This window comes from Ruditapes philippinarum, unplaced genomic scaffold, assembly GCF_026571515.1.
Source record: "Ruditapes philippinarum isolate M1 unplaced genomic scaffold, ASM2657151v2 ctg1429_1_1_1_1, whole genome shotgun sequence".
NCBI lineage: Eukaryota > Metazoa > Mollusca > Bivalvia > Venerida > Veneridae > Ruditapes > Ruditapes philippinarum.
Window position 1 is genome coordinate 2330 of NW_026867369.1, and position 23935 is coordinate 26264.

The following is a 23935-nucleotide window of genomic DNA, read 5'->3' on the forward strand; positions in this document are numbered from 1 at the left end:
CGATTAAAAATGAGAATAGGCCTATCGTTATAATTTTCAATCAAGCTCGCCAAAATCCGACGTTGGGTTGGTATTTTTTTTTACATTTTAACATATTTTAACGTTTATTGTCGATTATAGGTAAAAGTAGATTTTCAGACACTACATCTATTTAGAACATGATATGTTTTTAATAATTAGAATTTAAAATCGCCCAATTATTTTATAGAAAGTGTACAATGGTGACATATTTCTGTAAGTGTGCTACTGTCCGGATATGCTAAATTCGGATGCATTAAAAATAACCCACAGTCCAGACTGACAAGTGTTGGGAACATAAAATGATATATGGTCAATTCAACACTAGAAAAAAATATTCATATTCATAAAGTTGAAAGTAGGAGAAAGAAATATTTCTTTTGTTTAATTAACAAGCAGGGTCTATATTAGTCCAAATATTTAGACGTAACCGCGGATTTGAAGCTATTTTTTACATTGGTCAAATCCGCTTTAACGTCTAAAGATATCTATTTAAAAATCCATAGCAAAATGAAAAACAATAAACATGCACAATCATTCAAACTTTCGATGTAAAATGTTACAAATAATCCTAATTAATCCTACCACAAATGTGTATCTTCCTTATCAAAATCAACTTATTCAAATTTTAAACAATTTAAAACAAATCCCATGTTAAAATTGTGTAAACAGCCTCCATATTGTGTGTACTACGCAATGCGGTGATTTCTGGAACCATATTTTTTAGACGAAATTTTTATTGCGCGCACCTGTCAGCGTCTTAAATCACAACAGAAATTTTTTTTCGTTCAGACTAATTTCGTACTATTGTTTTTTGAGTGACGTCACAGCATGACCGGGAATTTCCAATATGGGGGTCACCGCAAACTGTCTTTCATGTGTCTTCTTAAATATATGGATAAATAAACTACATATCGTGAGTAATGATTGCATATTTTTACAGTTTTTGGGAAAATATGCTTCCGTCTTTTATGCAATCAATTGCTTTTTGTGATAAAAAACATTTAAGTTGTGATTTACCGGTAAATTCAAATCGACTCGAAAAGCATGTCGATTTGTGCTATGGGAAATTAGCCAGTTATGGAAAGACTTCGCATTTTCCGATAAATGTCAAAATGTAAAAAAAAGAAAATGCGATGTCTTTCAATGAAGGACTAGGTCTATATTAGTCCTAGAACTGTATAAATATGACGTCGCTTTGAGATATTTTTGCTTCTGGGCAAAGCAATGTCATATCAAAATTGCTCAAAAACCCATAGCGGAACGAAAAAACAGTTATGACAGCGTGTATGTACATTAATTTTGACAAAATAATTAAACTGTCACATCCGAAAAATCATGATTAAATCCTCTCATGTAATTTAATTCCTTATACCGCCTAAAACGCCTTACTTAACCAGTATGGCCGATAGACTTAAATTGATTGATGATTATATTTTATTTTAAATTGATAAGTACATTATTTGAGAGTTTTAGTTTATGATTGAGCATGAAATTGAAAGAAAAGAAGATAAGCTTTTGAATGAAGCTTGAAAGGCAAGTCAACAGACATTTTTTTAATTTTTCAAAATGCTATGCGTTTATGTGCAATAACTATTAGAGGTCAGGCTTGACCAACATAAACTATGACAAGCCTGTAACGTCTAATTTATTTGACTAGGTCTATATTACCCTGGATAGTGTTTGTTTTATTTGAACATTAGGAGATTCCAAATTTGAAGCACCAAATTAAGTATATAAACTGTATGATTCACTTTTTTAGGAAGTGTTAATACATGTATATTGGTAGACTAAGTATATAGAGTAATATGTAAAATATCATCAGCATGGGTATGAATTATAGGGGTGTAACAATACACTTGTTTTCACAACACGCTACATATCCAGAGCAACAGATAAAGTGCGTATTTACGCATTTAATTTTACAAAATACGCTATTGATTTATTTTAAATGCGTATCAAAACCCATTTAAAAAATACGTAGTTGTTTCAACAATTCATGTGTATTGTCATCATCACAAAATTTACCAGTCGTTGGCTGGTAGTTTTGAATGTTATTCAGGACTTAGTAATCGATGGTCCCCAGTCTCCAAAGTCATATCAATTAAGCACAAGACTGAAATTTATATAATAATCTACTCAGGGCGACTGTCTTTACAGACCAACAGAGACCGTTGATTTTGCAGAGACCATCAAGTAGTAGGTTCATCTGTATCAAAAGATTCTCTGAATGCAATATGGCATTGTTCAAAAGGGGACGAAAGAAAAAACAAGAAGATTTGAAACAATTAGCTAATTGATAAATGATTTCCAGTAACAACATGTTACAATGTAATCGTTTGCAACTAAACTTGTTTTATTTGAAGTCTGACATAGATTTGATATGTGCATTTTTTATATAAATATTTTAAAGTTGTGAAAAGTTCAGTAAATTGATATATGAAGTAAGTAGCGGCTAGCCTCTATTAACTTCTTTTTAAACAGTTTATTATTTATTGGTATTTAAACCATCAAATTCGTATCTTCATAATTGAATACCCAATGGATCTGAAAATTGTAGGGTAACTGGTTTAAGAATACCCAATTAAATAGAACAAATACCCAATTACAAATGAAATGATGGAGCAATACCCAATTCATTTTCAAAGCTTATCTGTTGCTCTGCATATCACAATAGTCAATACACTGTTACAAAAAGTTCTATAGGATATGTTTCAATACAATTCAATTCTCATTGCTAAAATACAAGTAAAAAACCATTTAATTTCAAAAGCCTTTGTACGTTATTACTTAACATTTGTTGAACTTGAAACAATTTAACTTATGTTTTAAGCTTTTACATTAATCAAGAGAATCGAATGTCAAGAAATAATTTGAAATAACGTGAAATAAAATATTTATTCATCTCAATTTCACAAAGTAAGATTTAAGACCCATAACTGCCATTAACTGGTACATGGATTTTGACAGAATTATGGCCTTTTTAAAACATTAAAAATTCTACATTATCTTAGCTCTTGTTTTACTATCAAGCACTGAGAATAATTGATGAACACCCTTCTTCCTTTGCCTCATGTTGTTTTACCAAACTCTTTATTTTTATGTGCAGACAGAGTTACATATAGGACAGCATCAAGATTACGACTGGAGGATTGATTGTTGTTAGTTAATCAGTTATGCAGCAAGATGTGGAGAATCTACCTATTGATATACACTTCAATAAATTACTCGGTATGTATCTAACTTAACTATACACTTCAATAAATTACTTGGTATGTATTTAACTTAACTATACACTTCAATAAATTACTTGGTATGTATCTAACTTAACTATACACTTCAATAAATTACTCGGTATGTATTTAACTTAACTTTACACTTCAATAAATTACTTGGTATGTATTTAACTTAACTATACACTTCAATAAATTACTTGATATGTATTTAACTTAACTATACACTTCAATAAAATACTCGGTATGTATTTAACTTAACTATACACTTCAATAAATTACTCGGTATGTATTTAACTTAACTATACACTTCAATAAATTACTCGGTATGTATTTAACTTAACTATACACTTCAATAAATTACTCGGTATGTATTTAACTTAACTATACACTTCAATAAATTACTCGGTATGTATTTAACTTAACTATACACTTCAATAAATTACTCGGTATGTATTTAACTTAACTATACACTTCAATAAATTACTCGGTATGTATTTAACTTAACTATACACTTCAATAAATTACTCGGTATGTATTTAACTTAACTATACACTTCAATAAATTACTCGGTATGTATTTAACTTAACTATACACTTCAATAAATTACTTCATATTACTTGGTAATATCTTTTAACTGAACTTGAAACTTTACTGTCATTAAGTCAAGTAGGCATAAACACTGTCTTAATTATGCAACTCCTACAAAGTGGTGGTGTTAGTAGTTTTCACTCTGGATCACAGCAGTAAGCCACATTGAATTTACCAGAGCACAGTTCAGCCACCGCATCGTTCCTGGGCAGGCTGTCAAGCAGTTTACCAGTACTAGTTGCTTTCACTTACACAATGAACTAAAACTTCTGTACATACCAGAGCAGAGGTACAGTGCAGAAAATATTTATCGTGACCTGCACAGTCTAGGAATCAAACCAGAGTTGTCTGATTCACAGGCCAACACTCTACCTATTGAGCTAACCGGACAGCTTCAACTCCTACCAATCTCACAGTATTTCACTTTCACTAGAAGTGTTGTCATTAAATGCCCTGGTGCATATTGTTAGAGTTTATGATTTGATCATTTCTGACAGAATTATCATTTATGACCCTTTGTTTTATTTTCACACATGTATTATATACAGAAGTATTTTTCTGTGTTCAGTAGTGTCATGGTGCAAATTTCCATGGCTTAAATATTATTTAATTATTTTATAGGGAAGTTAGGTCCCTTTGTTGATTGTTTTCATATGTTATATAATAGAGAGTCTGAATTGTGAAAATTCCTGCTTATTTTAATTGATAAGATTAAAATGTTTCTGGTACCATGAACTGACTATAGATTAATAAAGTAGTAAATTTTAGTATCTTCCAGAATTATAACTATGTGAAATTCCTGTAGGTGATATTTTGGTAACATTTGATCTTACATTAAGTCTAATATCATTTCAAATAATTTCTGGGTTTGGTGGAAAACATGTTATGTCTCTATTTCTTTCTATGAGTTACACACTCTTTTACACCAAATATAAGTAATTAATGTAAATTTTCTCATTCAAAAGTTCATTCTTGATGGTAGGTATTTTTCTTATTATTAGGTAGTAGACAGTTGATATATTTTTCTTGTTATAGACTGGCTAGTAGATCGTCGTCACTGCAAACAACAATGGCAGGCAGCTTCACTTATTGTACGGGAGAAGATAAATGCAGCTTTACAGGACATGCCAGAAAATGATCAACTTGCCAAACTACTCGAGGGAACATGTAAGATTGTTGACAGATTCTTAATCCCTTACTATGCTAAGTGGACTTTTAAATGGACTTTTTTTCCAGTCTGGACAATATCATTAAATTTCAGGGATTTTTTCCAGGATTTTAGGAACATGACCCATTCCCATGGAATTGGGAATTTCAGCGAAGTTTTGTTAAAAATTGGGGAAAAAATTGCATGACTGAAATTTTACAGTGATTATGTGGATGCAAACAATTACTGTCTGGGATGGCATCTTCAAAGATTTATTACAGTGAAGAGGCCCTTATTTTCAAAGATTTTATAATTTTTAGCTCGACTATTGGAAGAATAATCGAGCTAATGCAGTCACCCATTTGTCGGCGTCGGCGTCCCTGTGGTTAAGTTTTTGCATGTAAGCTGGTATCTCCATAACCACTGAAGGGAATGGATTGAAACTTCACACACTTGTTCCCTGTGACTATCTAAGATGATTGGCACAAGTCCCATAACTCTGATTTGCTTTTTTACATAATTATGCCCCTTTTTCGACTTAGAAATTCTTGGTTAAGTTTTTGCGTGTAAGCTGGTATCTCCATAACTACTGAAGGGAATGGATTGAACTTCACACACTTGTTCTCTGTGATTATCTAAGATGATTGGCACAAGTCCCATAACTCTGATTTGCTTTTTTACATAATTATGTCCCTTCTTCGACTTAAAAATTCTTGGTTAAGTTTTTGCGTGTAAGCTGGTATCTCCATAACTACTGAAGGGAATGGATTGAAACTTAACACACTTGTTCCCTGTGATTATCTAAGATGATTGGCACAAGTCCCATAACTCTGATTTGCTTTTTTACATTATTATGCCCCTTTTTCGACTTAGAAATTCTAGGTAAATTTTTGCTTGTTAGACGGTAACTACTGAAGGGTTTGTACCTTTTCGGACAATTTTATGTATTCATATAGGTAAGCATTATTATACTCAATGAAACACCCTTGTGCATCTATGCTGGCAACAACGGCTCATCCTAGCAGATTAACAGTTAATAAAAAAAAAATAATTATCAGTTTGATTATACATTCTACTCAATGGCACAATTTGGTTATAAAGATGTGTAACAGGTTATATGGCCATGTATTAACAGCTGTAAGTTTACTTCATCTAAGCTATACAGCATGGGTTATGCCTTTTCACAGTGTCACAACTGGTCAGATTACCAGACCCGTTCCAAATGGCAAATATGCTTATTTTACCCAAACAAACTAAAATTATTGATATTAGAACTGACAAATTTGCTGATGTTCCCATATGTTTCATTGTCAAATTTTACTACATACTCACTATACTGCACACTTACTTTTTTTGATTAAGATAAAAAAAAATGGCTTTCTACATTTTATTTATTAGATTATTTATAAAGATTTCTGACAGGTTTATATGGCCATATGATAATAGTTTGTTTGCACATATAGTACCAAGGGTTATATTTCTGTATATTTAGACATCAATTATTTCCACTGTGTGAAGATCATTGATATACTGAAAGGGACAGCTGCAGGAGAGAAAAATATATTTGGTCAATATTCATCACAGAAAATGAAAGACTGGAACGACATCATTAGAATTTATGAAAAAGATTGCATGTTTCTGGGTAGGTAAAATTTACCTTTTAACAAAATATTTCTAGAAAGTCTCAGTTGTTCTTTTATTTTTGGCAGGGTTTTATGTTGCCCTAACACAGAATATGTCATATGTCTATGTAAAGGAAGACTCAAGGTGACTCTCTGTGCATTATTGTAGACACAAACAGGTAGCTGAGTAGAACCACACAGTTTCTGTTAGCTAGTTGGATAGCTTCCTCACATGGAAGAATTCAGAGTCCCTGTCAGAACCCTTGAGTTACATTTTTATAGAGTTATGGCCCTTTTCTTACTGTCAAGCACTGAGGATTATCAAGCACGCTGTCTAGGAGCAACTCTTTTTTATCCTAAAATAGAGATTGAAGAAGATTCCCTATGTTTAAACTATGATAATGTTAATACTGTATATATCTTGTATATATAAATGAGGATATTATATTGTAGCTGAGACAGCACAGATGTTAATGAGGAATGTAACATATGAAATACCAGCACTGAAGAAACAGATAGCTAAATGTCAACAAGTTCAGAAGGTAAACCATGTACATTTATATTATTTTGATTTTCACGCTTAGGGTAGCAGTTTTTCTTTTAACAAACATGCTGAAACCCTATTGAATTTGTGTAATAAGATTGCTATTTCATGAATTTGGAATGTTTCCTTACAAAACTTATCAGCAGACAGTATAAGACAGCCTGAAATTTATATACCAGTATTTGCATCAATTAAAAATTAGGTCACCCCATATCAACCACTGTCCAGAGAGTGAATGTCATTTAGTTGTTATAAATTTTGGCTATTTGTCAAAGTTTCTTAGTAAAATTTGGAATGTCAGTTATATGCATGTCATTTTTGCTTGTCTGTTTCAAATATTATGATTATTGTTGTCAAGCAAAAACTTTGATTTAGGCCATTACTCAAGCAATTTTAAAAGTTTCTATATGAAGAGGTAGTTGTAAGACAAGGGGCATAATTCTGGAAGCTATATTTTTGGAGTTATGGCCTTTCTATTAGTTAGAATTTTTGTCAAAGTGGTAATTTTAAGAGACAAGTATTTACACACATGCAGTGTTTATGTTTTAGCTTTATTATTTCTTAAGGACTTAAATATAAATTTAGTGAAAAAATTTATTACCTTTCTTTAGATGAATATGATATGTAACAAGGATATTCACAAATAATCAGTGTCAGAAAAATATATTCATCTTTTGTGGCTATATAAACAATAATTTTACAATGCAGTGTATCAATAAAATATGAACAGATATCATTGTGATTTGTAAATATTTGTAATGATAACTTATATACATTATATAAAGGTATTTTAGGTATAATATTTAACTAGGAGATATGATATTTTACAGGAATGTGATAAGAAAGAGACAGACTATGTTAACAAGGCTGCTGAACTTAGGAAGAAATACAGTAATAGTTGTAAAGAACTTGGTATTAAAGTAAGTTTTATGTCTTAACCCATTACTTCATGAGCATTTTGTGAAAAATGGCTGTTTTCATTGAAAAGTCTCTCGTTACAAGTTCAAATTGCTATAATACTATAAAAACTGCTTCAACACTAATCAAACTTGGCACAAATGTTGACTGGACCATTGCCCTTGCAACAACATGCTCAGGCTTAAATTTTATGTTACCATGGCAACGAGGGGACATCTCAAAATTGCCAAAAATCACTATTTTGCGTTGATTTTTTCCATCAAAATTGATTTCAAAGTGCTGCAACTTCTCAATGGATTGAGATAGAGTCAAATGCTTTTCAGCGTTGGTTACATGTTACCTTATGATCAATCTGGGGTCATTTACAGCCTCTCACAAGTCCAAAATTTTCTTGGCGATGAGGGGGACTCCGCCCCCCTTCAAACCCCCCAAACAGAAGGGGGCACATCCCCCTTCTGGCAACCCCCTGGTGTATCTTTTGGTTGGGGGGCCGCCTTGAAAAAGAGGTCACTTTTTTTAACAACATTTCTCAAACAAAAACAAGTGTTTGCGGCCTAAATAAGGCATTTTTTCATCATTTGAGACAACAGAAAGGGGGGGGGGGGGGGGAAAAAGGCGTTAAAAGGCGTGTATATGAAGTAATGGGTTAACACAGATAATTAGTAAATATGTAACCCAATCTTGCAAATTAGCATAGAAGGAGCATGTATTATAAAGTGGTTTAGAAAAAAGAAAATGAAAAAATATAGATAGGGAGGTCAGCGAATTTCACCCATAAATATTCTGTGAAGGGGCCAATGTCAGCTGGTTAAAAATCAAGGAGACAAAAAGGGCAGCAAATGTTCCTGGGCAATAGTTAGCCAATGTGGTTGCTACAAGTCAAAATATTATGCTACCTGTGATGCCTTTATAGAAATACTTAATGTTGAACATTTAACTGTACTCACCAATCCTTTATATATGATGTTATTCCAGGGAGACAAAATAAAATCAGAGTTATCTGCTCTTGTACAAGATTTACCCAAAGTGTTTGATGAAGTAGCTGTCCAGGCACAGAAACTAAATGGTGCTGTAAAATACTATCAGGATTTTAGAAGTTTTCTTCTGAACAGGTACATGTTTGTTTATTCTATTGTAGTTTGGTTTAGCTATACTCAGTCTGGTTTAGCTATACTCAGTCTGGTTTAGCTATACTCAGTCTGGTTTAGCTATACTCAGTCTGGTTTAGCTATACTCAGTCTGGTTTAGCTATACTCAGTCTGGTTTAGCTATACTCAGTCTGGTTTAGCTATACTCAGTCTGGTTTAGCTATACTCAGTCTAACTTATAAACAGTCAGCCTACTGGTATATCTAACCATGAGACAAGTGACAATCAAAGTAGTCTGAACTGTTCACTACTCATTCAGAACATATTCTGAAATTTCCCCTAACAATGGTGAATGATAGTGCCAAATTGTAAGATGGATAAGACTATTTCAGATATTGAGCTTGGTAAGGGTTATGATAACCAGCAAGCAGTATGTCTAGGTACCAAAATGTGGTTACATATTAGAAATAACAAGGCTTTCATTGTCTACAAATTTCTGATATATGTAGCTTATATTATCTTTACCATGAAACTTACAACTTACTGAAACAAAAAAAAAGAATCATCTGCAGAAATTTGTAAAAAAATGTAAAACCTCATTATTTCTACATGTAGAAATTATTGACATTGTATAATTATGTTATGAGATACAAAGATGTTGACTATATACATGTATGCAAACTGTTGGAACAATATATAGGCTGACTTGCTCATATATGTATAGTATACATACCCTGCTATTAGCATCAGCAGTCTCAGTGAGCAAAGTTGATGTATAACTTTTTCAAAACCAGTATGATTTAGGAATTTCAAAAATATAATACTTTTTGAAATGTTCATTATTTTTTACATGATTTACTGAACTCCCCCAATTTTCGACAGATCTACTTTTTAAGGATGAAACTGTTTAAAGAAATTCTAGTAACATTTAAGTAGAGTTGGAATTGTTAATTTAAATTGTTATATTTTCAGTACTGTACAGGACTCAGACTGTGTTCCTGTATTGAGATATATTCAGCAGAAAGGTAATACAACAACATATGAATGGAAACATGGCTGTAAACCAGTCCATGTAGAGAATTCTCGTGTTGTCATAGATACAAAAGATGAAGAAGATGTTGTAGTAGAAGATGGAGCTGATGTAAGTATACTGTAGTGTTTAATGTCAGCAAGATATTCCAGTATTGTTTATCTGTGGATATTAGACAGTTACAGAGAGCGTCCTTACAAATTATGGACAAACTTAAAACAAGAAGTCCAAAGTGCCTTTCAGATATGAAAACAAACTAGGATGTACAGAAAATTTTTATTTTCAGTGTAGCATTAAGTATTTTAAAAAATGTTTTTCATGATATTATATATTATAATTTCTTGAATAATACTTGAATGATAATCAGAAAAAAAAACTGAATAAAGAACTCTAATATACATGTATATGAAGATACACAACTGTGTATGCTGAGTGATTATGGTAAATAAGACTGAGAATTTTTCAGTGATTTTTCTGTGTTAACCAATCTATAGTTTCATTTCAATATAACTATAATAAAGGTACTTATGTGTAGACAATCAATTTCATGTAAGCCTTTAGCTTATTACTCAGTACTGATTGTAATATATATGTATCGTCATTTCGTATGGAAAATATGAAAGAAAAAATAAATATTGTTTAGACCATAAGATCTTTATATTTAGATTGACTGGGGTGATTTAAATGGAACCAATGAAATTAACCAAGAAGCTGAAATTGACTTTGATATATCAGGAATTACAATAGAAAGTGGAGGCACAGATGAAGCTAAGGTATAATACATAAAATACAGGTTTATATTGTTCTATTATAGTCTTTAATTGTTAATTTAAACAAATACTGTCTAGTTTTGTGATAAAATTCTGTTGCAAATTATAATATTTTATACTATGTTTTTTTCCGTGTTATTTCTTGTAATTATGTAACTATGTCAAATCCATCATCTTAATTATTTGTAATTATTTTGTATGTTTTGTACATGTACTTTTTTTACATAATTTAATAACAGTTTCTATGTTAGATATAAAACGCCAATCATAAAACTTGGTGAAAAACATGTAAAAATTTTATACCAATAAATGGTATACATGCACAGTGAGTTAATCGGATTGCAGGTATTAGTTACCCGCACTCCAGAGCATGCCTGTTGATTGGCTCATTTTTTCAGGAGTTTACTTATTGTGACGACAGAGAAAGGGATAGCTATAGAAATATTATATTCAAATGCTCGTTTATTGGTTACCGGTACTTTTTTCTGGGGTTTCATATTGTGACAACAGGGAACATGTTTGTATTTTTGCCTATGATACAAAAGAGAAAGAACATCAAACACCCGACAATCTGATTTATACATTGGCCGTAGCCCCCTCATACAAATCAGATAGCCTTGTGTTTCGCTGTTCTTTCTATTACATGTATTTTTATTGTACATAGATTGTATGTGTTGTGCATGTTTTCAGAGTGGTTTAGATATCGAGGTAGAGCAGATGGGTGAAGAGATTGATTGGGGAGATATAGAAGTAGAATCTTCACAGAAATCATCTGGTAATTATATCAATATATTTCTGTATTTTGTGAAAGTCAATAGTAATCACAAATCTGATAGTCATGAACAAAACTCTTGAATTGGGTATTTTAATCACTTTCTTTGGGTTAGAAGCAACCCACTTCTTTGTGTTAGAAGCACATATAAGGCACAAGGCATCTTTTTGATCATTTCATTTTGTTACAACATGAATCTCAAATCAAAAGTAATGTTGAATGCCTAAAAACTAAACTTAACTGCTTAAAGGAACTTCAATGAGGTTCAAAAGCCTAAAACAGGGAAGTTGAATTTTGTATTTAGATCGACTATGATACTTAAAACAAAAAGATATAAAAAGAATATTAAGAATCCACTCATAAAAAAATGAAAATCGTATTTTACTCCTGTCCTTAAAACCCAATGTGACGCATGTTTTTCAATTTTTAGTCAATTTTCATAATCATAATAAATATTCTAGAAAAATGTATTGAGAGCATGATCTGAATTTTTGAACACAAGTACTTGATCTAGACCTACAACAATTGGAACATTTATCAAAAAAAATAATTTCCAGTCCCATTAATTAAAAAAACCTTGGTGGAGTCCTTTTAAGATACATGTATTGACATTTGAAGTACGAGTTGAAAATGTCATCTTAAGTATTTACTTATATCAAATGTTATATTAATGTTGTTATAACCCTTATACTGCAGACTTGGTGAAATAGATTTACCAGGCTTAGTACTAGTTGCAAAAGCTAATCATTTATGCTTCCAGTGTGGTTAAGGTAAATTCGGTAATTTTGACTTTATTAAAATTATTTTGAAAAGAATTGTAATTGTGAAAAATCATCATTAGGGTTTTAAGAAAATATAAAAGACTTTATGTTTATATCTTCATTATTTTGGTATGTTTGATTATTTTAGATGAAGGTACAGCTTCTGGTGAGGAAGCTCTGACATTACTGGATAATCCAGCAGCTAGGAATCTTTTCTTAGATGATCTGTTTGAGGTATGTACCTTACCTTGTACATGTAGAAATTCCTTGTAGAATAATGGCTGTGATCAGCCAGCATATAGATGGTTTATCTAGCTGTTAATGTTTCATTTTTAGCTTAACTATTCAAAGAATAGGGAGAGGTGTTGTTCTTGCCCTGGTGTCTGCCACAGTCACACTTTGGTTAGCTTTTGCATGCAAGTTGTAATCTTAAAAGCATAATAGGAGGTCGCTTTCTGAGGCCTGTAACTCTATCATGAATTTTTACAGGATTATGACCCTTTTTTAAAACTTACAAAATTCTACATTATCCATGCTCTTGTTTCAATGCTCTTGTTTTATTATCAAGCAGTGAGAATAGTCTAGTCTGTTGTCTTACGCAAGCTCTTAATTCTTTGTAAAGTTGTGTTTTATAATTAATACAAGAATACATTTTCAAAAAATTGTAAATATGTCATAAATTACCTAGGGTAGTTGTTTAACAAATATGTTAAATAGATTATATTGAAGCACAGAGATGGATATTTTTTATCATGCTGGTTACTATTGTTGAGATATTTTTAAGCTATAACTATTAATGTATGAATATTTCAGTTGGAAGCATTTTTAAGTCAGCGTATATCAGAGTTAAGTGTAGAAGGTAATGTTCTCTCATCTAGTCAGTTTCAAAATGCACCAGCTGGTATACAAGTAGAGGGTAAACAAGTAGAAACCATGGCAACAGATTTAAGTGCTGTGATTGGTCAATTAACATCAGTACAGATACAACACCTCATGCTGATCAGAGATTCTCCAAGGTAAGTTTGATAGTTTATTGTTTCATTAATGATTGATTAGCCCTCACCAGCTGATTTTATGGAATGGAATTGTCCTGCTTTGAAATGGGAACAGTCTGTTTAAGTTAAAGTGATTTCAATTAAAAAATAAATGAGGTACCAACAGTATAGAGCCTGGTCATACTGCACTGATGTGCAGGACAGCCAGTATCTATACTGGTAGCAAAGGCTTTGGTTCCAGCAGGTTAAAGGTTTAAGCTACTGTTTGGGTTTTGCAGCCGTGACCGGTCTGCTGTAATTGTGGCAGCTGAACTTTTGTTTATTGATGAATGAGTATATTTCTATGAGGAATATTTACTTTGCCATTTCTTCTCCAAAATATACCTTGATGTTAGAATGGAAATAGATATAATTTTTTCTTGCATTATAGTATAATAATGCAGGGTTTATTGTTCTAATGTTTTGTAATTAATCACTCGGGCCTATCACTCTTAGTGATTTTATTCCTGTGCATTTGAACTTGAACCATACATTATTCTACAAAGTTGCACTCAAAATTGACATCCTTTTCCTAAACACATGAGTCGCGTCACGACAAAACCAACGTAGTGCGTTTGCTACCAGCATGGATCCAGACCAGCCTGCACATCCCTGCAGGCTGATCAGGATCCATGCTGTTCGCTATCAGTTTCTCTACTTGTAATAGAGTTGGTAAGCGAACTGCATGGATCCTGATCAGACTGCATGTAGGCGCAGGCTGGTCTGGATCCATGCTGGTCGCAAACCCACTATGTTGGTTTTGTCATGGCGCAGCTCATATTTGGTATTAAAGGTATTAAATGAAAAAACTAGGAAAATGGAAATAATATTTGTTCTATATCTCATCCATGGTTGATGTCTTCAAAAGCAAAATAAATACTAACAACTCAATGTTTTTAATTTATTCAGGTATGTAGAGAGATTGAAGGATACACTAAAATCAACATTGAGTTTAGCAGATAAGATGATATTTTACGAGAAGGAGACAATATCTCGCAGACATGATATGGAAACGGAGGAGAGAGATCTCATCCCTAAATTAGATGTTCTTGTTAAACGTACCAAAGAAATGCAGAAACAGGTTGGTTCATGTTTCCTATGATAATTTATGTACTAGCTTGTTTTGATTTGATAAGCTAAAACACTTTAACCTGTAATCTGGGACCAAAAATGATAAATAATATGAATATTTTTATGCTCCCCGAAAAATTTCGGGGGAGCATATAGTCGGCGCCTTGTCTGTCTATCCGTCCGTCCGTCCGTTGTCTTGTCCGGAGCATAACTTGAAAACCCTTGGAGATAATTTGTTGAAACTTCATACAGTGGTAGAGGGCATTGAGGGGGAGTGCAGTGTCAAAGAACCATAACTCTATTTTGCCCGGTTTTTGAATTATCTCCCCTTATAGAAAAATCTTGTCCGGGGCATAACTCTAAAACTATAAGAGATATCAACATGAAACTTTGTAGGCCAATAGATCTCAATGGGTAGATGTGCAGTGCATAAGAAAAATAACTCTTTTTGTCCTAATTTTGGAGTTATTGCCCTTTGTTAATTTTAACACTTTGAACTTTGTCCGGAACATAACTCTAAAACTATAAGAGATATCAAGATGAAACATTGTAGGTAGATAGATCTCATTGAGTAGAGGTGCAGTGCAAAAGAACCATAACTCTGTTAAGCTTATTTTTGAATTATCTCCCCTTTTAGAAAAACCTTGTCCAGGACATAGCTGTAAAACTATAAGAGATATCAACATGAAACTTTGTAGGTAGATATATCTCAATGGGTAGATGTGCAGTGCACAAGAATCATAACTCTGCCGTGCCTAACTCTGGAGTTATTGCCCTTTGTTTATTTTTACCTTTTGAAGTTGTCCGGGACATAACTTGGAAATCATAAGAGATATCATCAAGAAACTTTGTAGGTTGATAGATCACATTGATTAGAAGTGCAGTGCAAAGAACAGTAACTCTGCCTTGCCTAATTTTGGAATTATTGCACTTTAACTCTGAAACTACAAGAGGTGTACTTTCCTGTGTCCAAAACCTATTCGGGGAGCATCACCCGGCTCAAACCAGGCTCTTGTTTATCCAAGCTGTAACCTGTATTTTCTATATTGGAAACAGTCAATTGTATGCTTAAAGATTTTACTAACAAATATCTGCTACAAATACTATCTGTTTTTACAGTAGATAATATATAATAACTGAATTTTAATGATACATTTTACTAAGTATTATAAAAGGAATGCAATAGTTTTACTTAACCACAGTAAATATGTTATACAAACTTTTCGGACAAAACCATTCATCATTTTAGTTTGTTTGTTTGTTTAGGTTTTATGTCACATCAACACAGAATAGGTCATATCGCTACATTCCAGCTTTTTTTTACTGGTGGAGGAAGACCTCAGGTGCCCTTCCGTGTATTATTTCAGGCACAAACGGGCACCTGAGTAGAACCACCGACATTCCGTAAGCTAGCTGGATAGCTTCCTCACATGAAAGAATTTAAAGCCCGTCGGGATTCGAACCCACAGCGGTGAGGGGCAAGTGGTTTGAAGTCAACGACCTTAACCACTCAGCTACGGATGCCCCAACTTCATCATTTTAGGGAAAATTATAAAAAGCACAGACTGAACAATGAACAAGGCATATCATGATCGGGCGGCACAGATAATACGGACTGATCTTGGTATGTTTAGTTTTAGTACCAGCATGTTAAGAGTTAATAATTTAAATTATTTTCTATTACAGATGGAAGGTGAAATATCTAAGCGATATAAGAACAGACCAGTTAATATCATGGGAGAAATCAACACTATTTGATGATAGAATTATAATACAGTGGTGAACATTTTATCGAAATTTAGTACCAGCAGATTATATTAATTATATAAGCAAAGAAGAATTTTGTTGACAGTGAAATAATATCATAGTGTAATTAGATACTCATTTGTTTCACAAAATGGGGAAAAATGGGTTTAAAACGAAATCAAAAGTTTGATAATATCAAACCATAAAATCTGTGTCTTAAGTAGTTACAGTGAAGGAGATTTTTTCTGTAAAAAAAATGAATACATGTATATCTATATGAATTGATATAGTAATTTCTGAGAGACTTGTGATCGCCAGGGTTGTTATTAGAGCAGGGCCTATGATACAAAAGTACATTTAACAGCTATAAGTGCTGCCATCTTGTTGTTGGTATAGAGGTTTAAGTGTCTGCAGGCAGACTGAAAATATTCTTTGATATTGATTCCTTAAGGCAATGGAATTCACTAGCAAAAATATATTCCAAATATGTTTTAACCAATATTATTAAAACAACATTATCTTTCTTTCATTATTATTTGTTGGATGATTTCATTGGTAATAAATATTTTATCATACACATTTCTGCATATGATATTGAATGGATACATCATGTTAATGAAATGAAATCAGATTCCTAAGATTTTTTAATTAACACTATTTGTTTAAGGAAAATTTGTTTTGGTGTTTTTTTTTAGGAATTTTTAAGTTTTTGTTGGGATGATCTAAAATGCTCAAAGAATGTGGCAATTTGGTGTAAATACATTTATTTATCTTAATTATTTACAATAAAATTAATGTTAATAAAAGATGAGATGCAATTTTGGTGCATGGGAAAATGTTTTGTTTCTATCTTTTGTTATATTCAGATATTTTAATTTATTGAAATGAAGAATAAAACATTTTAACTATACTAAAACCATGTATCTGTTATCGAATCTAAAATCACCAGCTGACTAGAAAATATCTTCAGCTGCCTTTGAGAGTAATAACCCCTGCTGGTAAACTATAAAGGGAGATCTTCAACTGGTGTAGATGCCCAATAGACATGAGGCTGGAGTATTTGTGACATTGACCTTGTACGATTATTATATAAGGTTTATAATGTTGCGTTAGTTTCTGCTGTGTGCTTAAAAAATGTATTACAATGTAATTGGTTATATAAACCACAAGAAAATTTAAAGAAATCTTATGTACAAATTTGACAAGAGAGTCTGTCAATAAGGATCCATACTTAAGAATTATTTTGTAATGAAACTTTGCATGTTTATGAATAACAGAACAAGCACACAGTCAGCCTGCCTATATACTGGTAACGTAAGCGAACATTTCAAGTGCCAACAAACTTGAACCTATAATATCAAGACTGTGAACTTACTAAAGTGCATGTCTGCTATTAGACAATTTAACTTTGTCCATGCTTAGTTTACTAGGGTGTTAGATATAATAAAATTATTTGGAAATAATAAAACAACAAAACAAGTCACTATATTGAATCATTTACTTAATACTACATTAACGGAAATGAATATCACAGTTGAATTTATCCATATAATGTTGATACAAAACAATAATCATTTATACTTCACTGAAACACTCATCTCAAACAAAAACATTATTTACACTCTTTCTTTTTACCAATTAAATGTCCGTTATACTTATAAATAAAATAACAGTTAGTAAAAAGAATATAATTATTTTTATTTAACTTTTGGCAAATTATTGGGAAATGTGTTTAGACCTTGACCCAATGGTGGAGTGACAACCTGGAAGTTAATTTCTGCTCATTGTATTATGGTGGTGGTCATTTGTGCCAAGTTATTTTAAAAACATTTTATCAATTTAAAAGTTATGGAGCCAACACTTAAATGTGACCAAGATATGGTCAGACACACAAACAGACGATGCCCTTCTAGCTATATGGCAGGAGATTAATAAATAAAATATAATGATGAATTTTCCTGAACTTACCGGTAATATTTGACCTTGAATATCAAGGCAATTCCGAAATTGCATGGGCATATTTTTTCAATATTTTAACACCATGATCTACAATCAGTATACATGTACAACACTACAGTACAATAAAGAGCCAGGTGAGGATAATTAAAAACAATCACATTCATTCAATTAAAAAAAAGTGTAAATAATAATGTGAAAGCAAGGTTAATTCATATCTGTTTAAAATTGAATCTATAATTAATAATTTTACCTCTCAATTAGAGTACATCATACAGATAAAAAAAATAACAGAAGATGAAATATTGGTAAAAAGAAAACAAAATACTTTCCCCTATCAAAAGCTGTCCATGCATCAGCTCAAGATAAGCAAAGTGTGCCTAAAGGACACTTATAACCCCACTCCATTTGCTGTTAACAGTGGCATATTTACATACTTATGCATATATTATAAAAGTCAGGTGTTAAATTTGAACAAAATTTTGACAGAGGAATCTCTTGTTCATGATTAGACTAGTATTTCATGCTTAACTGAGATCCTGACCTTATGACCTCCAATCAATAGGGGCCTCATATAGGAAATGTTCAGACAGTTTGACACACTTAGAGGTTATTGATAGGACAAAGAATTTATACAATATTACTATGACCTGTGACAAGTCATGACTTACATCTACACTAAATCATCATAAGATTGTTGACTGAAGTGTTCAGACATAATGGTCAAGGCCCAGGTGACCTTGACCTGCTGACCTTACAATGAATAGAGGTCATCTTTTGGACAGTGTCCTATTAAGCTACATGAATCAACAATCATTCCTTCTATAGTTGTTGATCAGACAGATGACAAGATGATGTGATACGACTACTGACTGACCCATCACAGTACACTCTCACTTTTAAATTAAGGACTTGAAAAAGTTTTCAATAAACTTTAAAATCATAATACTGTAATGTTTAATGTAAATCAACTATGACATCTGTTATTGAATTCATGAAACTACTTCACTATTGTGGAAATAGTACAAATAATTAACTTAAATGAAAAAAAAAATATTTGAACCCTTTCAACAGCATGTATATATAAATAAACTGACATTCAAGACTTTGAATCTTTGTAATGGCAGTGAAATGGAATAATTTACTTTTATCTTAACATAAATAATTAACACTGACAATGGTACAAATTGGTCACAGCAATCTTATTCCCAAAATTAGCATTACTGGTTTGGGAGATAAACTCGGCCGAAAATCGGTGTTTTTGGGGCATATTTCATTTATTTGTTTACGTATCCTGATGAATCTTGCACCATAATAAACTTCAGCTCTTCGATATTCCGGTATCACCATAAAAGTTATATTTAGAAACAAGACGGGTAATTTTGAGAGGCCCTGGAAGAGGTACGTAAAAAGCACATTTTTAACATGCGCGAGTTGATAATTTCGGCTCTTTGTTTTTCTTCTTAAATCATTTTTAATGAGTAAATTAAAACGTAGAATAACATATTTAGACATTTTATTATTCCTCTGCTATTCATATATGTAAAATAAAAAAATATTTTTATCAGAAATTTTCAATAAGGTCTGTTACTTTTATACAATGTTATGTAAAAAAAACAACAACAAAAAACTCAGATAGATCTACTTTTTTTGTAAAAAGACATGCATTTTTCATTTATTAACTTACGAAATATGTAGTTTTAGAATTAGTGATTCAAAAGTATTTTGGCTTTGGTAACTTCGTAATTTAACAGAGTGAAGAAGAAATTATTTCAGTGGTATTCAACCTACACAATAACATATAAAGGAGCATTTAACATCAGTTTTTCAATCCATTGCACTAAAAGATTACATTTGTGATTATTTGTGCAATCAGATTTTTTTCTGAGTTTGCAAGACAAAATTGATTCTAAATTCATCTACAAAATGTATCCGTGAACATCGTCTGCTTTACCGGTAGTCGGTCAATATATAAAAGTAACCCTCTATGGGTCTCAAAATGAGCATCTACTGCGCATGCGTACAGCAATCGGATTTCCCGTACTATTTATAGGCATGTTTTGTAAACAAACGGGTAAATGTCTGTGCTATGTTTTAAATATCTTACCAAACTTGACAAAATTTCCAGATATTGTCAAATTCCAGCGTTCGTACAAGATGGTGAGCTTGATTACATTAAAAAAGCCGATAAGTCGATTAGATAATTAAAAGCCGAGTTTATCAACCAGCCGAAGTTATCTCCCCAACCAGTAATTGAGGATTTTTATTAAAATACTGTTAATGATTTGTAAAAAAAGATTAAAATTAAAATTCCTGACATGAAACTATTCAGTACTATAACATAATCATACACATCACTAACAAATAGAATTATAAATAAAAACTATCAATTTAAAAATACATCTCCTTCAACAACTCTTTGTTTATCTTCTCCTGAAAATAAAGAAATATTATATATGATAAAAAATATGCATTTCTTTTGAAGGGACTCCATTGAGGGTCAACTGGGACATTTAAAGCAGAAAGATATGCAAAAGACAATAAAGAAATATTTTCAGAAATAAATTCAATATGGTATTTTTTGCCATTTTTAGCCTGATTTGAGTGAAAAGTGAAAATGTATATTCTTTATAATTTAAATAATTATTCTCGAAAAACAGAGTGCACAATATTTTTTTTGAAATTTTGCACACTAGGTATGGGTCTAGACCTACATGTAATGGAAGATTAATCTTGAAAAAATTATATCAAGTCTGGACATGTCAAAAAAACTCCCTTAAAGAAATTACATTTATCATGAAAATATTTAAAGTTGTTGTCATCAATGTTTTAAATTATACATGCAATGCTATTGAAAGCGTATTTTCAACTAATGTTTTTTATAAAATATAACAGTTTAATTTTAGTTTATTAAGGATAACTAACCTCCTTCTTCTAAAGAAATATGATAATGCCAGGTGAACTAAAATTGGCCAAACTAGGAAGAAAAATGCTGCTCTACCGGTCCTGTTAGCAAATGGCCCCCAGTTCTGAAATAATACATGATAACTTTTATACAGTAATACTGTATATACATTTCTATTTATAGTAACATTCAATCAACCTAAATATATTACATAAAGACATAAATAAATGTAAGGAAATTGTAACAAAACAGAATTTTTGCCCATATAACATATAGTTCTGAAAAACGAAACCAAGGGCAATAATTCTGCCCTAAAATAATAAAATCCTAAAAATATACACCAGTACTCTTGCTGATGATCATTAAAGGGAACATTTGGTGAAAATCACTGGAGAATATAAATTGGAGTCATGTATTGAGAGGATTGTAACCACCAGCCTACCAACATTCATCAATCTTATAACCATAGTTTTCCATTGGTTAACTTGGTTAAAACTGACTAGGAAGGAAAAAATTTGACAATTTTTGTGAATTATCCAGTATTAAAATTATTCTTATCTAAAGAATAATGTGTGAATAAAATCAGTTTAAAACTGTCATTTTACAATTAAATAAGTATGATTTATGCTTGATCAAATCATATTCAGATGAACATAAACAAACAACTGACATTTAAAAATACTTACAAATATTGAGCTACTCTGAGATGACTCATTTTTCTAAGAAAAAATATAAAATACAACATTTGAAAATAAGCATTAAAATCTTTATACAAGTTTAACATTAAAGGAACTCCAGTGAGGTCAAAAAGCCTAAAAACATAAAATTTGAAAGCCTTACATAGAACAGCTGGGGCACAAGTTATTGGTCTAGACCTACATCTAATCCAGGAAGTTATTTTTAGTCTCAAGATATTAAAAAAAAACCTCAGTGGAGCCCTTTAACAAGTTTAATATTTCATTCACGTACATGGTTGATACATTGTGTACCTTTCATTACTATTACATACCTTGCACCACATATATTATGCCTCTGGTGACAGTATTTTCCTTGGTATGATATTTCTACTGTTACCCACAAACCCATGTGTTATTTATATATTATCAGAGCTATTATTTATTGTATTAGAGACCTTCCAATTCACTTTAAATAGATGTCTTACAATCAAAGTAAATAGCATCATAAAAAAACCTCATCATTACTCCTCTATGAAAATAATATTTGAAATACATGTACCTTTTTCTTATAATGAAGTTCAAACAACTTGTAAACCTTCACTATTTGGTATTTGTCAAGAAGGAATCCTCTTTGTTTTAAAACTCTATTGAGGCTAAATATTCAATGTCATTGAAACAAGTACTTAAAGAAAAATGTAATTTATATTTATAATGGCTGGCCAGATGAACTTGTTTGTAACTTTTGTGTTGTATAATATAAGCTTCCTATATTTCCATGTACCTGCAGACACCAAGGCTATCAAAAAATGTGCTTATTTGCTATAATCGTAAATCATTCATGCAAGTAAAGACGTAACAGTTCTTACGCCTCCGTGGTCGAGGGGTTAGAGTCGATGACTTCTAATCCAGTTACGTCTCTGGCGTGGGTTCGATCCCCGGGAGATGCTTTGGTAGTTTAGCACAGAGGAAGGTAGTCTAGTACTGGTGTAACTCTCCAGGAACAATGGTTAGGAAACTACCTGCCTATATGACTGAAATACTGTTGGGAAAAGGCGTAAAATGAAACAAACAAACAGTTCATACTAGTAAAATACATAAATAAATAGAGGATATTTGTAAAGTTAAGTGTAAGATTGGAATATATTTCACCAAGTGAGCACCAAAAGGTATATTTCACGAGTGGCGCAGCCACGAGTGAAATATGAACTTTTGGTGTTCACAAGGTGAAATATATTTCGATCTTACACTAAACTAAACAAATTTTCTTTGAATTACATGCAAAGAAACGTTTTAAAAAGACATTAAACCTAATACTGAATGAAAAAGCGCGCCAAATAATAATACAATGTGACGTCATTTACGACGTCACGTCATTAAGTTGGTACCCAGTACTGTGCACGCTGGTATTTCACTGAAACACATTAGGGGCTTAAATTTAAAACAGTGAAATTATCAAAGTGGTAATTTCACTGTTTCAAACAGTGAAATTACCAGTTTTATATCACTGATATATTTCTATAAACCACCGAAAAGCATGTAATAAAAGTAAGTCTTTTTTTTACTTGTTAAAATTTTCCAGCAATATTAACTAAATGATACCAATAGGATCATCCTAAGCTTTCTAAATAGATGAGAATGACATTATATAAAATACCTGTCTTTGTTTTGTGTTTGCCTCTAATCTGTTAAGTCTATCTAGAACATTTGCCATATCTTGTTGTAATCTGACTAGAACTGTAGTTATTTGCTCGTTAACGTCTCCACCACTTTCTAGGTTCAGGTTCTGCTCCCCATTCCCTCCCCCTCCACCTGCCCCGCCCCCAGGCAGTAATGCTCTTCTTCCTCCAGTACCCTGTAGATTTGTTCTAGATGATCCTTTAAAATATAAAATTTATATGTGTCACTTACATGTATAACACAAACCGAGCCTGCAACATTTTCAATTTTGCCGTGTTGGGCTTTCTTTAGGGATTCTGTATTTATCTATTTTTTAACCACAGTATATAACAAAATCACTGTACTCTGTCTTGCAAGCCTATTTTATTCAATGGC

The 23935-nt window shown here is 31.9% G+C and overlaps 2 protein-coding genes across 3 annotated transcripts in view; one reads left to right on the forward strand and one right to left on the reverse strand.

Annotated features, from left to right (window-relative positions):
- LOC132735836 (CDK5 regulatory subunit-associated protein 3-like) lies at window positions 1-17183 on the forward strand. Of its 2 annotated transcripts, XM_060722844.1 has the most exons (14): window positions 1-66; window positions 3128-3249; window positions 4878-5009; window positions 6482-6631; window positions 7065-7153; window positions 7986-8075; window positions 9049-9185; window positions 10134-10302; window positions 10857-10964; window positions 11652-11736; window positions 12643-12728; window positions 13308-13510; window positions 14438-14609; window positions 16286-17183. In XM_060722844.1, the coding sequence occupies exons 2-14, from the start codon at window positions 3195-3197 to the stop codon at window positions 16355-16357; spliced, it is 1548 nt and encodes a 515-aa protein (XP_060578827.1). In that variant the 5' UTR covers window positions 1-66; window positions 3128-3194; the 3' UTR covers window positions 16358-17183. The 2 variants fall into 2 exon arrangements, with proteins under 2 accessions (XP_060578827.1, XP_060578828.1); XM_060722845.1 differs by lacking the exons at window positions 1-66; window positions 3128-3249 and adding an exon at window positions 3806-3823.
- LOC132735837 (acyl-CoA-binding domain-containing protein 5-like) overlaps window positions 17051-23935 on the reverse strand; it is an 11203-nt gene continuing 4318 nt past the window's right edge. Inside the window, exons 4-7 of the mRNA XM_060722846.1 lie at window positions 23538-23758; window positions 21893-21925; window positions 21227-21330; window positions 17051-20734 (exon numbers count right to left, since the gene is read on the reverse strand). Coding sequence (XP_060578829.1) covers window positions 20725-20734; window positions 21227-21330; window positions 21893-21925; window positions 23538-23758 — 368 coding nt within the window. The 3' untranslated portion in view covers window positions 17051-20724. The remainder of the gene's footprint in view (window positions 20735-21226; window positions 21331-21892; window positions 21926-23537; window positions 23759-23935) is intronic.